Source organism: Aplysia californica, unplaced genomic scaffold (assembly GCF_000002075.1).
Source record: "Aplysia californica isolate F4 #8 unplaced genomic scaffold, AplCal3.0 scaffold00989, whole genome shotgun sequence".
NCBI lineage: Eukaryota > Metazoa > Mollusca > Gastropoda > Aplysiida > Aplysiidae > Aplysia > Aplysia californica.
In genome coordinates, this window is record NW_004798259.1 from 147,286 (window position 1) to 160,431 (window position 13,146).

General features: G+C 38.1%; 1 protein-coding gene across 17 annotated transcripts in view; it reads left to right on the forward strand.

Annotated features, from left to right (window-relative positions):
* The window catches only part of LOC101857755 (sodium bicarbonate cotransporter 3), a 150,274-nt gene extending 137,581 nt beyond the window's left edge, over window positions 1-12,693 (forward strand). For 14 of the 17 annotated variants that reach the window (XM_035973074.1, XM_013089580.2, XM_035973085.1 and 11 more), the window contains one exon: window positions 8,522-12,693. In XM_035973074.1, coding sequence (XP_035828967.1) covers window positions 8,522-8,781 — 260 coding nt within the window. In that variant the 3' untranslated portion in view covers window positions 8,782-12,693. Of the gene's footprint in view, window positions 1-447; window positions 563-8,521 lie in introns of all 17 variants that reach the window. The other 3 variants (XM_035973088.1, XM_035973089.1, XM_035973081.1) reach the window with 2 other exon arrangements.
* Window positions 12,694-13,146: the final 453 nt, after the last annotated feature.

A 13,146-nucleotide genomic window follows, 5' to 3' on the forward strand; every position in this document is an offset into this window, starting at 1 on the left:
TGGATCAATTCTCTGACTTGTTTTTCCTGTTCTGTTTTGTTTTGTTTTTGTTGGTTGGGTTTTTTGTTTGTTTTGTTCACTTTTTCTTTTTTTCTTTTTTTTGTGTTTTTTTTTTCATTCCTTCTCCATCCCATCAAAGACGAATGTTGAATTTGCATTTTCTGACATCTTTGACTGTGAATTATGGCATCAAATGGTAGAATCTGAGTCAAGATGTGACCGTGAAGTATTGTGTCAAATGTTAGATGAATTTCTGTCATGTTTTTAAACCGTGAAGTATTGGGTCAAATATTAGATGAATTTCTGTCACAATTTTACCGTAAAGTATTGCGTCTAATAGAAGATGAGTCTCTACCCTGTTCGGATCGTGAACTTTCGCGTAAAAGGGTTATCAAGTCTATCTCACGTCTCGAGTGTCTCTCCCTTTCCTCTGTGCTGCGGCGGTAGACACGCCCACAAATCCAGATCGTTTGGCTTCCTCCGCAAGCAGACGGCTCCTCGCCATCTCAAGGACGTTAAGGAAACGTCGGAGGAGGTGGATGAGTTGGGCGTGCGGAAGGTGGTAAGTGGGTGGCTTCCAGTCTAGTCGCAGCACATTGCTTCTGTTCTGTGTATGTGTGAGTGCGCGTATGTGTTGCAGGCCTGCACACCATTACTTTCTATCTGGCAATCTGTTTGCCTCTCTCTCTTTCTTTCTTTCTCTCCCTCTCTTTCTCTCTCTCTCTCTTTCTCTCTCTCTTTCTCTCTCTCTCTCTCTCTCTGTCTCTCTCTCTCATTGTGGTTTTGACCCTAGTGCTGTATGATCGTGTCTGTGAGCATGTTTTGTTCTGCTTCCTACTGCTGTTCTAGTCGCCTGGCATCAAGTCTTCCATTGAACTGTCAAAATCTTCTTTTCAATGTTAAAGGCATTGTCAAACTCAGTAGGTCGCCTTCCTTATAAACTGAATATGGGGTCTGTGCGCCATGCGATTTTTTCAGTGTTGGTATAATGTCACTGGCTGTTGAACTTGCTGTAAGACAAGTACTATGAATACCTATTTCTCTGTGACCAATGATGTCATGATAAAATCACAATAATATGCAAAACTCTATATTAATTATTTATTATTTTAAAATCTCACTTGGTTCTCTGTGGATTAACAAGCTTGTTTTGAAAAAGATACTTTGAGCTACCCAAAAATTAACTCCTTGCACGAAAAGGTATGGTGGATAGATACTATAACATGCGTAAATTAGGAAATTAAGAATTCTTCCTGTAGGGACAAGAAAGACAGATTTTAAAGACAAGGTATGTTCTTGCCTCACAAGTGTATAATTTGCGATTACCTAATTGTAAAATGCTCAATCCGGTTTGTTACCTATTACTGACCATGTTCCCTGGCTTTAAAAATCTCATCAGATGAAGCTCCCAGTTTGTGTGGCTTGATTGTAGTATTTCAGGTCCCAGTCGTGCATGCATTGTGCAGTGATGTTGCAGTTGGTTTCAGTGTCCAAGATTTGCCTGTGTGTAGACTGCATGAAAGTGGTGCAATACGTTTCATGCAATTGGCTAAACTTTCCTCAGTTTTTACTTTCATAATGCCCCCCAGCAGCTACTTTTACTCTTGCGTAGAAAAAATTTGTTTGTGCAGTCATTTGTGGTCACAGATTCACACTCTTGATGGAATTTTTCTTTAAGGAAGCAGTTTTGTGTTCTTCGTGGCTTTTGTATGTTGTTTTCTTTGCCATTCGGTCTTCAATCGTTGATATTCATAGTGATCAGTCATCTTGTTCAGAGTTAAAAGATGGATTAAGGTGTCTTGTGAAGGCTGGCCTGTTCTTGGGTGTAGCCTTGTCCCCTTGTCCCATCATGCCTTGCTGTACGTTTCTTTTTCTGTTCGGTTTTTGGTCCAAAAGCGTTGTCCATGGGGGTTCTTCTAATTACTTTAGAGAGTTTTTTTGTTTTAGTTTACTTGTTTCCTTTAATTATTTGAATTAGTTCTTTTTAGGAAATTTTGTTTCTGTAGACTCTTTAGTAATTTTTTTGACAATCACCATTTCCTGTATTATCATTTTTTACCAAAATGATTAGCTAAAAAAAGCAAATTGTTTTTGGGTTTGTTTTCTTTTTTTTGGTCTATTAGATATAGTATTTTTTTCATTGCATGAATTACTAGTTGCGGGACAAATGGTCATCTTGCTATCGTCAGTTAGCCTGTATGTTTTCTCAAACTTTATGCCCGTTGCATTACAGAAATCCTTATCCAATGTATTATCGGTGAGAGATTTATTGTGAAAAAAAAAGAATTTCACATTTTGATATTATGTAGCATTTTTAGTTGGCTTTCTTTTTTCCACCAAATTATTTGTTGTGTGGCTCATGACTTAACACAACAGATCACATTTGTCTATCTACCACTGTCACAAACATTATCATAAAATGTTGCTTTCTCATCTTACAAATTTGTTTGCATTTCCACGTGCACAGAGCTGCAATTATTTTTTTTTTCATGAACTTTAAATCAATCATTTTATTGGGACATCCATCGTGAACCACATCCAGTGAGTGGAGATGAGCTAGTGCCCCATTGAGATCAGCAGCAGAATGTGTTTGTCACAGTTCACTAGCTCATCTACTACACTTACTGTATAGAGGTCGCCGTCAATTGCCTGGGTTCATCAATTTGGTTCTGGCACTTACATTCAAATTGATGTGGCACAAATAGTCTGCAAATTTTTTTCAAATATTGAATTCTGCACCTGCAGCAGTTATTTTCCTTTTGGAGCACTGTGCAAGTTTGCAATGTAGTGAATACTGAGCATTCAATATTTAACAATTAACCTTTGGCATTTTGAATTAAGAAGCGTGTACCATCGGACTGCAGTGAAATTATAGAATGTTCTGATTCAAACTTGTGTAGTGTGCTGTGCTCATTCAATATTACCATCCAGGTTTCAGCTTGAAGCACTCTGTTACTGCACTCTCTTCATCCTCTTTTTCTTCATCATCAACAACAACACCGGCATCTTGAATATACTGTTTTTATAAGCCGTTAACTGTTCGATGTTGGTCACTTGAAATCGGACAGATAAATTTGCTACAAAGTCTCAGTCAGAGCGGATATACATATGATGTCACTTTGTTAAAGAATCAGAGGATCAAGACTCTGTCTTCACTTTTTAAAATCCCCCTCTCAGTGTCTGCGCTAGCCCCCCACTTCATGAATATTCATTTTAAGATTCAGACTAACGCAGCTCTTTTTAAATTTCATACAAATTTTAATATCAAGTGAGATCCCTGCAAAATGTTCCATTTTCCCAAGTGTCATAATGCCTACCCATTACTCCTGAAGTTTGTTGATTGTATTGACTGGTGTTTTGGATTTGCAAGATATGCCGAACAGTACAGACACTATGTCATGTTGTGAAGAGCTATGTTGTTCAGATCAGTTTTCCATTGTATTCCTTTGTGCTGTGATGTGCTGTGTTGTTATGTATCTATGTATAATGTCAATGTGTTGTTGTGTGCTGTGAAGATGTATGTTGCAAAGTACCATCGCGTGATGTGTTTCTTTTGTGTTGTGAAGTCAAGACCTCATGTTGTTATAAAACATGTAATGAATTTATTGTATGCTGTGTGCTTTCCACAACTCTTTGCTCTTCTAATATTTCACTTTATTCTTTTAGCTGACAAAATATCAGTGATTTTGTATAGTGAGATCTTCTCATTTTTTCAGGGGAAGGTATAGTTTGTAGTTCTGAGAATCTTGAGAAGAAAAATTGAGCGACTTTTTGAATTATAATTTTCTAACTACGAATCTGCTTCTCGAAAATGATTCCTTTTGCAGTTTTTGTTTAGTCTAGTCTGATCATCTATACAATCTGCTAGTTCAGATACCTGGTAGTTATTCTAGACAATTATTTTGACATGGTCACCTTTTGTCCAGTTAATCTATTTGACTGATGCTTTGTTAGCTGAGTACTACTATAACACATCTGTCAGAAGACACAATGTAAAGAACGCGAATCAAAGTAGTACAGATGTCTGAACTGTTCTTTCCTGACCTAGACCTAAGGGAGCAATGGGTTGTTTCTTGTTTTCATTTGAACTCATTTAAATGTTTTTGTAAAGTGCATGTTTTTTCTAAGGTGTACTCATTATAGGCTATTTCCATCATAAGTACTAAGTGCAGTAAATGAATCAGGAATTATTTCGGCCTTCTTCTGTGAATGAATATGGGAAATATCGTAATTATGAAACACGGGACACATTTTTATTTCTCAGTGTATCAGTTGGTCTTGTTATTTTCACTTAAGTGATGCCTTCATGCCATGTTTAAACGTATGTTTAAAAGAAGTTCCTTCACAAATGGCTGCATGTTGCATACTTTATGTTTATGCTCCAGCGTACTGTCTCATCAGTTCACAGAATTCTACACTTATAGAACGGGAACTGTACCACGTGACCTGTGAGGAATTGAAGACCGAAAACAATGGCGTCGTGAGGGCACTATTTATCGTTTTCGGAAGTAACCCTATAGCTTTTAAAGCAAGAGCGGCTTTTACAAACGAGTGAAAAGTGGAACATTTACTGTCCAGTTTGTAATTTTGAGTTACAGAATTCACTGTGCAACTAGAGATTGGAATTAAGGTTTTAAATTGTTGTGTTTTGAAGTGCAACAACAGAAAAAGCAGACATACAGAGTTTATATAGATATATATAAGATCTACAGAACTGAAAAAAATTCATAGCACTTCTAGCTTCCCACACACATTTTGCATACGCATATGGCCTACGTACTTTTTTAGTAGTAAAACTTATTACAAGAAATTTGTTTTACACTGAACATATTTTTTCACTAGATCTTATTAATGTTCTCAAAACATGCGTTCAATAATTAACTTTATGTCGCCAGCAGAAGTAGAAAAAAGGACGGACTTGCTTTTAAAAGAGATTTAGCTCCAGCTATAAACTTTTTAAAAATCTGTAGAAACCATTGACTGGGATTTTTTTTATATATATTGGGCTAGTATTTATTAAAGAATTTTCTTTAAAGAAATTTCTAGAATAATATAGAACCTATAGATGTGTACAAATGTTTGAAAAAAATACTCATCGGTTAAGACGAATTGATATAGATCTAAGTCATTGTGTAAAAGTAGGAGAATCTAGATCTAGGTGTTTGATAGTTCAGTAGCCTAGATATTTGATAATAAGTTGCGCATCAAATTTTTGACCGCATGCTACAGTAGTGAAGATAGCGTATTATTTTCATCCGAAACATTAATTTCCGCATCCATACACCTTTTTGAGCCTTTATAAGCACATGTAGTCCTACTTTAATTATGTTTTTGTTTTTGAAAGCATTTTCAATTCCTTTCACTTTCACTTCCCACGCGCGGCACATATAATTATGATTATAATTTAAGATTCCAAATCTGACGAATGTATTATTAAATAGCGTATAATGCTGAGTTAGCCAATGCATTGCAATGCGCACTATTATCAATTGATCGAATTGTAACAAGACTTCAATTTGATCCGTAACAAGAGACCACTTATTTTTTTATACGTGTTCATGAATGTGTGTTTGTTTACTGTGTGCGGGGATTAAAAATTAAAGATTAAAGATTCCAGATCTGACGAATGTATTTATAAAATAGCGTAATAGTGCTGGGTTAGCCGATGCCTTGCGATACTTGCTTTTATCAATTAATTGATTTGTAACAGGACTTCGATTTGATCCGTAACAAGACAACACTTATTTGTTCTTATACGTGTTTAAAAATGTGTGTTTGTTTACTGTGTGCGGGCATTAAAGATTCCAGGTCTGACGAATGTATTTATTAAATAGCATATAGGCCTATAGGGCAGGGGTGGCCAACGCATTGCGATACGCACTTTTATCAATTGATCGAATTGTAACAAGACTTCAATTTGATCCGTAACAAGAGGCCACTTATTTTTTATACGTGTTCATGAATGTGTGTTTGTTTACTGTGTGCGGGGATTAAAGATTAAAGATTCCAGATCTGACGAATGTATTTATAAAATAGCGTAATAGTGCTGGGTGAGCCGATGCCTTGCGATACTTGCTTTTATCAATTAATTGATTTGTAACAGGACTTCGATTTGATCCGTAACAAGACAACACTTATTTTTTCTTATACGTGTTTAAAAATGTGTGTTTGTTTACTGTGTGCGGGCATTAAAGATTCCAGGTCTGACGAATGTATTTATTAAATAGCATATAGGCCTATAGGGCAGGGGTGTCCAACGCATTGCGATACGCACTTTTATCAATTGATCGAATTGTAACAAGACTTCAATTTGATCCGTAACAAGAGGCCACTTATTTTTTATACGTGTTCATGAATGTGTGTTTGTTTACTGTGTGCGGGGATTAAAGATTAAAGATTCCAGATCTGACGAATGTATTTATAAAATAGCGTAATAGTGCTGGGTGAGCCGATGCCTTGCGATACTTGCTTTTATCAATTAATTGATTTGTAACAGGACTTCGATTTGATCCGTAACAAGACAACACTTATTTTTTCTTATACGTGTTTAAAAATGTGTGTTTGTTTACTGTGTGCGGGCATTAAAGATTCCAGGTCTGACGAATGTATTTATTAAATAGCATATAGGCCTATAGGGCAGGGGTGTCCAACGCATTGCGATACGCACTTTTATCAATTAATCGAATTGAAACAGGACTTCAATTTGATCCGTAACAACAGACCACTTATTTTTTCTTGTTCGTGTTCCAAAATATGTGTTTGTTTACTGTGTGCGGGGATTACAGGGGGACAAGCCCATCCCCTCGACATGTGATCCAGAGTATGGGGATACATTTTTCTCAAAATGCACACAGCTCTGAAATCCTTGACCAGTGATCACTCGCCATGGAACTCTTTCTGTTGTGACTGTAGACACAAGTTTCTTCATTATCACATCTGAATGAGCCTCTCATTCATGCATTAGAAATCACACTCCCAACACACAGAAAATGACTTTGAACATATATTCAGGAAACATATGCCAGTTCCACTCTTGTTTACTTTGTTTTGCATTATTGGCTTTTATGTGTAAAACAATATTTAGAGGCCTTTTCTGCATTTTTGTGTTTTTGGCAGCATGTACAATAGGCCTATGTATTTTATGTGCAACCGACACATTCTCCAATCGTAGATCTAGTACTAATCAAGACTATATCTAGATACTTTTCCAACAGAGTTAATGTTCATAATTAGTGTTATTATCAAGTGTATTGTGATTGTGAAGATCTTTAGTAGATCTAGATCTAGTAGTAGATCTAGAGATTTAGATCTATCTAGATCTAGATCCCATCCCATCCCATCATTAAAAAAACAACAACAAACCAACAATACAGATACAAAAACATTGTAACATTGCCAATTATGACATATTGTTGGCAGTAAAAATGTACTAGACTATTTCACTATATTTCCTCTTCGAAGAAAGTTTTAAAATACTGATGTAACTTAATGTAAGGTGTCTTCCAAGCCCTACCACTAGCATCAGCGTGCATAGCAACGCGAAGCCTCGCTGTGCGGCGCAGCCAAAGGTGCCCTCAACTGGCCGCCATGTTTTAGTTTCAATTCCTCACAGCGAATCGGCGATCGCGAAGAGGGAGTTCCGCTTCTATAAGTGTAGAATTCTGTGCATCAGTTAGATTAGCAGCAATTTTGTTTTTTGTTTGTCGCTAGCAAAGCATGGATTCTGTTTATCAGGTAGTTTGGGGGTTTTTTTTAAGAGACAAGTACAGGGAATGATTTCCTCTTTCTTCTCAACATCTGTATCCTTGGGGTTTTTTCCCCTTCTATTCTTCGTTCACCTATGTCCTTGTTTCCATGTCTCATATTTTCAGTGTTTGTGCCTATCTGTACTTCTTTCCAATAGAGGCTTCCTTCTGCTGTTTTTCTTACCTCCTTGTTCTTATGACAAGTTTGGTTATTCTCTTCAGGGGAGGTTGGGGTGACATATTGTCTTTATCAAATTGTATTGTCTCAAGTCTTCAATTTTGAGGTTATGATTTTTCATCCCATTTCTTTTCTCACTCATTCCTCTGGTTGAAGAACAGCCTTGTTTGTCCATCCCATCATCATTTTATCCCACCTACAAATCACCATCTAACTTGTTCTTAATTGTAAATGGGCTGATTTATCGATGTCATGCTCAAACTGTGCAGGGACAACATAGGGGGAAACTGCTCCTTTTTCTTTTCCTCATCCTTACTGTCGTCATTTTTCCTCTACTCCTTTTGTATGTTTGCCATTCTCTCGTGAACTGCTATATCTGGGGTGCCTTGATAGTCAAAGCAGACTTTGTGCTGGTGAGGCTAGAGAGGTGAGCAGAGTAAGCCTGATTCCCGGTTTGGACTTCTCTGTTGACATCCACCCCTTGGCGCTCATATGACCTTATGCTGTTGCAAGCGCCGTAAAACCTTACTAAAACTAAAACTAACTCGTTCTTATTTCTCCTCCCCCTCCTACCACCCCCTTCCTTTTCCCCATGTTGACAGAAAAGCGAAGAAACACACTTCTAAACGAAACGGAAGCAAACCACAGCTCGGCGGAGTGGAGGAAGAGTCGGAGGACCCGGGCGCCAACGGTCAAGCCTCGTCCCCATCAAAGAAGAAGGCACCAGTCAAGTTCTACATCGATGACCACGAGGACCATGAGGAGAAAGAGACGCTGATCAAGATGCCGGAGATTGTGGTGGACCCTCCCAGTGAGCACGCGACCACTCCCGACCGCGAGAATGACAGTAAGGTGTGAGTGGGAGACACTGGATGGACGACTGAGCCGGCTGGAAGGCTGCTGATCTGGACTGGGTTTGCGCACTGTGTGTATGTGCATAGTTAGATTAATAGCTCCTGGCTAAGACGTCTCTCTTGGTGCTGGTAAATGGTTTTCTGGGCTGCACCTTACCTGTCATCGTGCATTGTCATGTGAAGCGAAAGTCACAAATATACTATTTTCCTCATCCTTATTTTGATTGGAGAGGCGGTGGGGGAGGGTAGAAAAGGGGAGGAGGGGTAATCAGCTGTATGGATCATTTGTGTAACTTTCTTTATAAGAGATTAATGTTTAATATCATTGTTGTCCCATTTCTGAGAATAACTCCCATGACTCTGACGTGGAAAAAAATAGGTTATATCCCCTGTCTGTATCCTGGCTCCAAGCCGGATGAATGAATATATTTTTTTCCTCAAACCTCGTCCTATGGCTCTTCCATAGCTCTGGAAGTGTTTATTGCAGTATGCTATGCACTGTTTGGGGGAAACTGTATTTCCTCGAGTCAAACTTTTTGGATAAAGTGAGTTTCTGCCATGGAGTCCTTTGTCCTCTATCACATATTTTAATTTATCAACTATTATAGGTCCCTGAAAAAAATTTGTCTGGTCAGAGCTTTAGGGCTGGTGCTAAAGAATTGATGCACTGTTGGCTTGTCAGTTTTACTGACTTGAATCGGTGCAAACCTGCCCTCCTTTGTATTTTATGCATCTTCCTTCAAGACTTTTGAGCTCCTCATTTTCTTAGATCCTGACAGGGCTTGTTCTCAGAGCTGCATATCATTTTCAGTTACCTCTCAAGTATTCTCTCTTCCCCTTGCACATAGATTGCTTGGCCAAATAGAAATTATTATTTTTTATTTTTTTTTGATAATTGAAAGAAATCCAAATTGAACATGAGACCTTAACTGTAATTATTCTGACCAAATCCAAAGTGAACTGTAGTGGGAGTTTTGTGTTGTAAGATACTACAGAAGGATCCCTCGTCCTTCCGGACTGACCACATTGACCTGTGCCTGCTGATTTTTTACTCTTTTTAATTATATTTTCATTGAATGCATCTTCTTTTTAAAGGAAAAGAATCATTCTAGGTTGCTTTGAAAACCTCAAATCCCCTTGGGTTTCACAGCATGTGTTTACTGATAAATAGAATTATATTATTGACATTTCTTAGAGGCAAATGTTAGTGTCAGATCATCATGTGAAATTTCCTGGTATTCTTAAAGAGCTTTCGAGAACTAGCCTCCTGAAAATATATATCACAAAGATGTATCAGGAGTTCTTTATTTGTGGGAGTGAAGAGGGGCTGAGCCAAAAACTAAATCTGGTGAATGTTATAGACCTACTGTTCAATAATGAATGTCACGGTTTTTAAACGACCGTTGCCTTACAGCTAGAGTTGGAGGACTGTAATGTTCATTAGTGAACCACCAATTACTGCTTAAGTTACTATGCCAAAGGTGCTGAGGATCAGGGGAAAGGGTGGGAAGAGGATCTTTTATTCCATTTATCCATCTTTGACATGTTCTTGTATTTGTAGGCCCTATTTTTTATGTATTTTTTCAATACCCCAGAATAATCTCACATTATTGGTAGAATCAGTTTTCTATATAATGTCTATTGCCTCTGAAAAAAAAATGATTTAAAAAATGCTTTGGTGTGGGCTAGTTGCTCTTGCAATAGGAGTAAGATGGAATGAGCCCACAAAAACTCTGAATCACGAGACTGAAAGAACTCAGCTTCTCAGCTTTTTCAACAGGCTTACTATTAGGTGACTTTTCTACAACTGTAGCATGAGTAAAGGTTGAAAAACAAAAAAAACAGTCTGTTGAAATTGTTGTGCTAGTGATTCAGGGTTGGGGAAGTTCCTCATCAGGAAAACCTGTCATTGCTGATAACTGTCTATTTGATTTGTTTCTGGTGTATTTTAAGGGTTTCTTTGGTCCTACGGAAGGTAACACATGCTTAAAGAAATAACTCTCTTTATGAATGGTTTGTGTATGCCTTTCTCTTGTGGCCATTGTTTTTTGTCGAATCACGTCAGGCCATAGCATTGACTTTGAGAGCTTCAGATTTATATGATTCGTTTCTTTTTTGAAATACCAAACCAATTATTTTCAATGAAGGACATAAAAGATCCAAGTGGTTCAAAGTGGGTGATGGATACTTTTTGGTGGAAACAGCTGCTCCTTATGAAGGGTCAGTATTGGTTTAAATGGTTTCGTATTTATACATATCAAATTCACTTACTCTGAGGAGATGGACTGAAGGGATAGAGAAGAAGGGGAGAAATCATGCAAGAGATGTGGAGGGGAAGGAGTGGGGCTCTCCTATGTATTTTGCCCATCCAGCTTTTTGCCATCTAATGATGTAAATATTTGAAAATGCTATATTTCATGGGTATCTGCTTGTGCATTTGTGCATATATATGTGTGTGTGAGAATGCTTCTTTCATTCACATGTGGCTTTCTATTTTGGGATGTCAAGAGAATGAAGTCATAAAGAAGATACATTACTGTACATAATCTACATACATTGAAAACATATAATATATTTACTTGTCTTGTATCAGCATAGTAACTGAGTGATTTATTTTTACTACAGTTAGGACTTATTTCAATGTTTTCACATATCTGAATTTTCACCATGTTAAGAGTTAGACTTTAACTTAAATGCTTTGATTTTGCTGACTCATCTCAATGCTGAGAGTACAGCAGTATTTTATCCAAATGTTGGGATACTATGTAGATTTTTCCTTTGGCCTAGAGTTCTGGGAGACTACCTTGAGACACGTTAGCTATATATACAAGCTTTGTTACCGCTAACCCCGCAGCCCCCCCCCCACCAACCCAGATTTATCAGGCTGTAGTCAGGTACCACCAGAGGAGTGTTGTGTCATAAGGCACCGGTGGCTTCATCTGGCATCACCCAGTCGAGGGGTGGGGGGCTAAGTTATCAAAAAGAACTTGTCTTTGTACAGACAAGAATTTCTATTGCATCAATCTCTAAGAAGGTTTCTCTGTGTGAAACAAACGTGCCGTTGTTGAAACCACGCGATTGATTCCTGGTTCTCCTACTACCAGGCCACACTAATGTTGAATGTACGTCGTTCCCGCGCAGGAGAACAGCCTGTCACACGTACACCGAGAGAGAGAGAGAGAGAGAGAAACAGAGAGAGAGGAGGTTATGCGAGATTATTCACAATAAGATGAATGCATTTACTATGTGCTATATATGAATTGATGCCGATAATCATACTACTGATGTGATACAGACTACTAATGACCTGGTTTGTGTGTGGTGATGACATGAAGTAATGACCATGAGAACTTTCACTATTTATTACTGCTGCCCCATGGAGGAGCGGTGCTGATTATGATGTCGTGTATATTTTATTGGACTGAAGAACTTCATGGGGTTATGATTTGTTGTTTTTATTTACCCAAGGTAATACCATACTAGTGTTGCTAGTTAGAGGATTGTGCATTTACTTATCCTGTTCTGGTCCATACCGCTCAGAGTCATCACAGAGTTCTGTCACATTTTTCCCCCTGTCACTTTACATGTGTGTGATGTCATTGATTCATGTGCTCTCGTCTGAGGGGCTGTGTGATGTCATTGATTCATGTACTCTCGTCTGAGGCGCTGTGTGATGTCATTGATTCATGTGCTCTCGTCTAAGGAGCTGTGGCACTGTCCACTCAACTCAAAACAAGCGAAACTGGCAATAGAGCCTAGTTTGCCTTGTTCTTGTCATTCACCATCTGGCTCACGAACCATGGCAAGCACAACACACAGTCAAATGGTTCAGGGGGGGGAAAGTTTTAAGGTTTGGGTATTTGGGGCAACTTGTGGAAATAAAAAAGGGACTTTGAAAAAATATGTCAAATAATTTAGAAAAGATAAAATATGAAAAACTTTGTTCTTGTAGTAATATATCTCACTGTTGCTGACTGTGACAAGTTGAGAAGAGTGCTCTTATGACAGAAATTATACAAAATTAAAATGTACCCACAATAACATTTCATGTAAATTTTATGGTAACGTTTATCGTTTATCTTGAATGAGATGATAAGAGTGGTCCTTTTATCATGTTAATGTCAAAAGTGTCGTTGTGTCAAGTTGTGTCAACTTCCAACATTGTTATCCTTGTTGCTGACTGGTGCATTCTGTCTTTCCCCCCCGCTCTGTGGGTGGCTGGTATATTGTATTGGTAACCCAAACACAAATGACTTAATCTTACAACAAGGTAGCGCTAGGTCTGTCCGTTGTCTTTGTGCTGTTGTGGGTGTGTGTGAGTTGCTTCGAGACTTAACTTTGAAATGGAGATACTGGCCTGGACTGATCC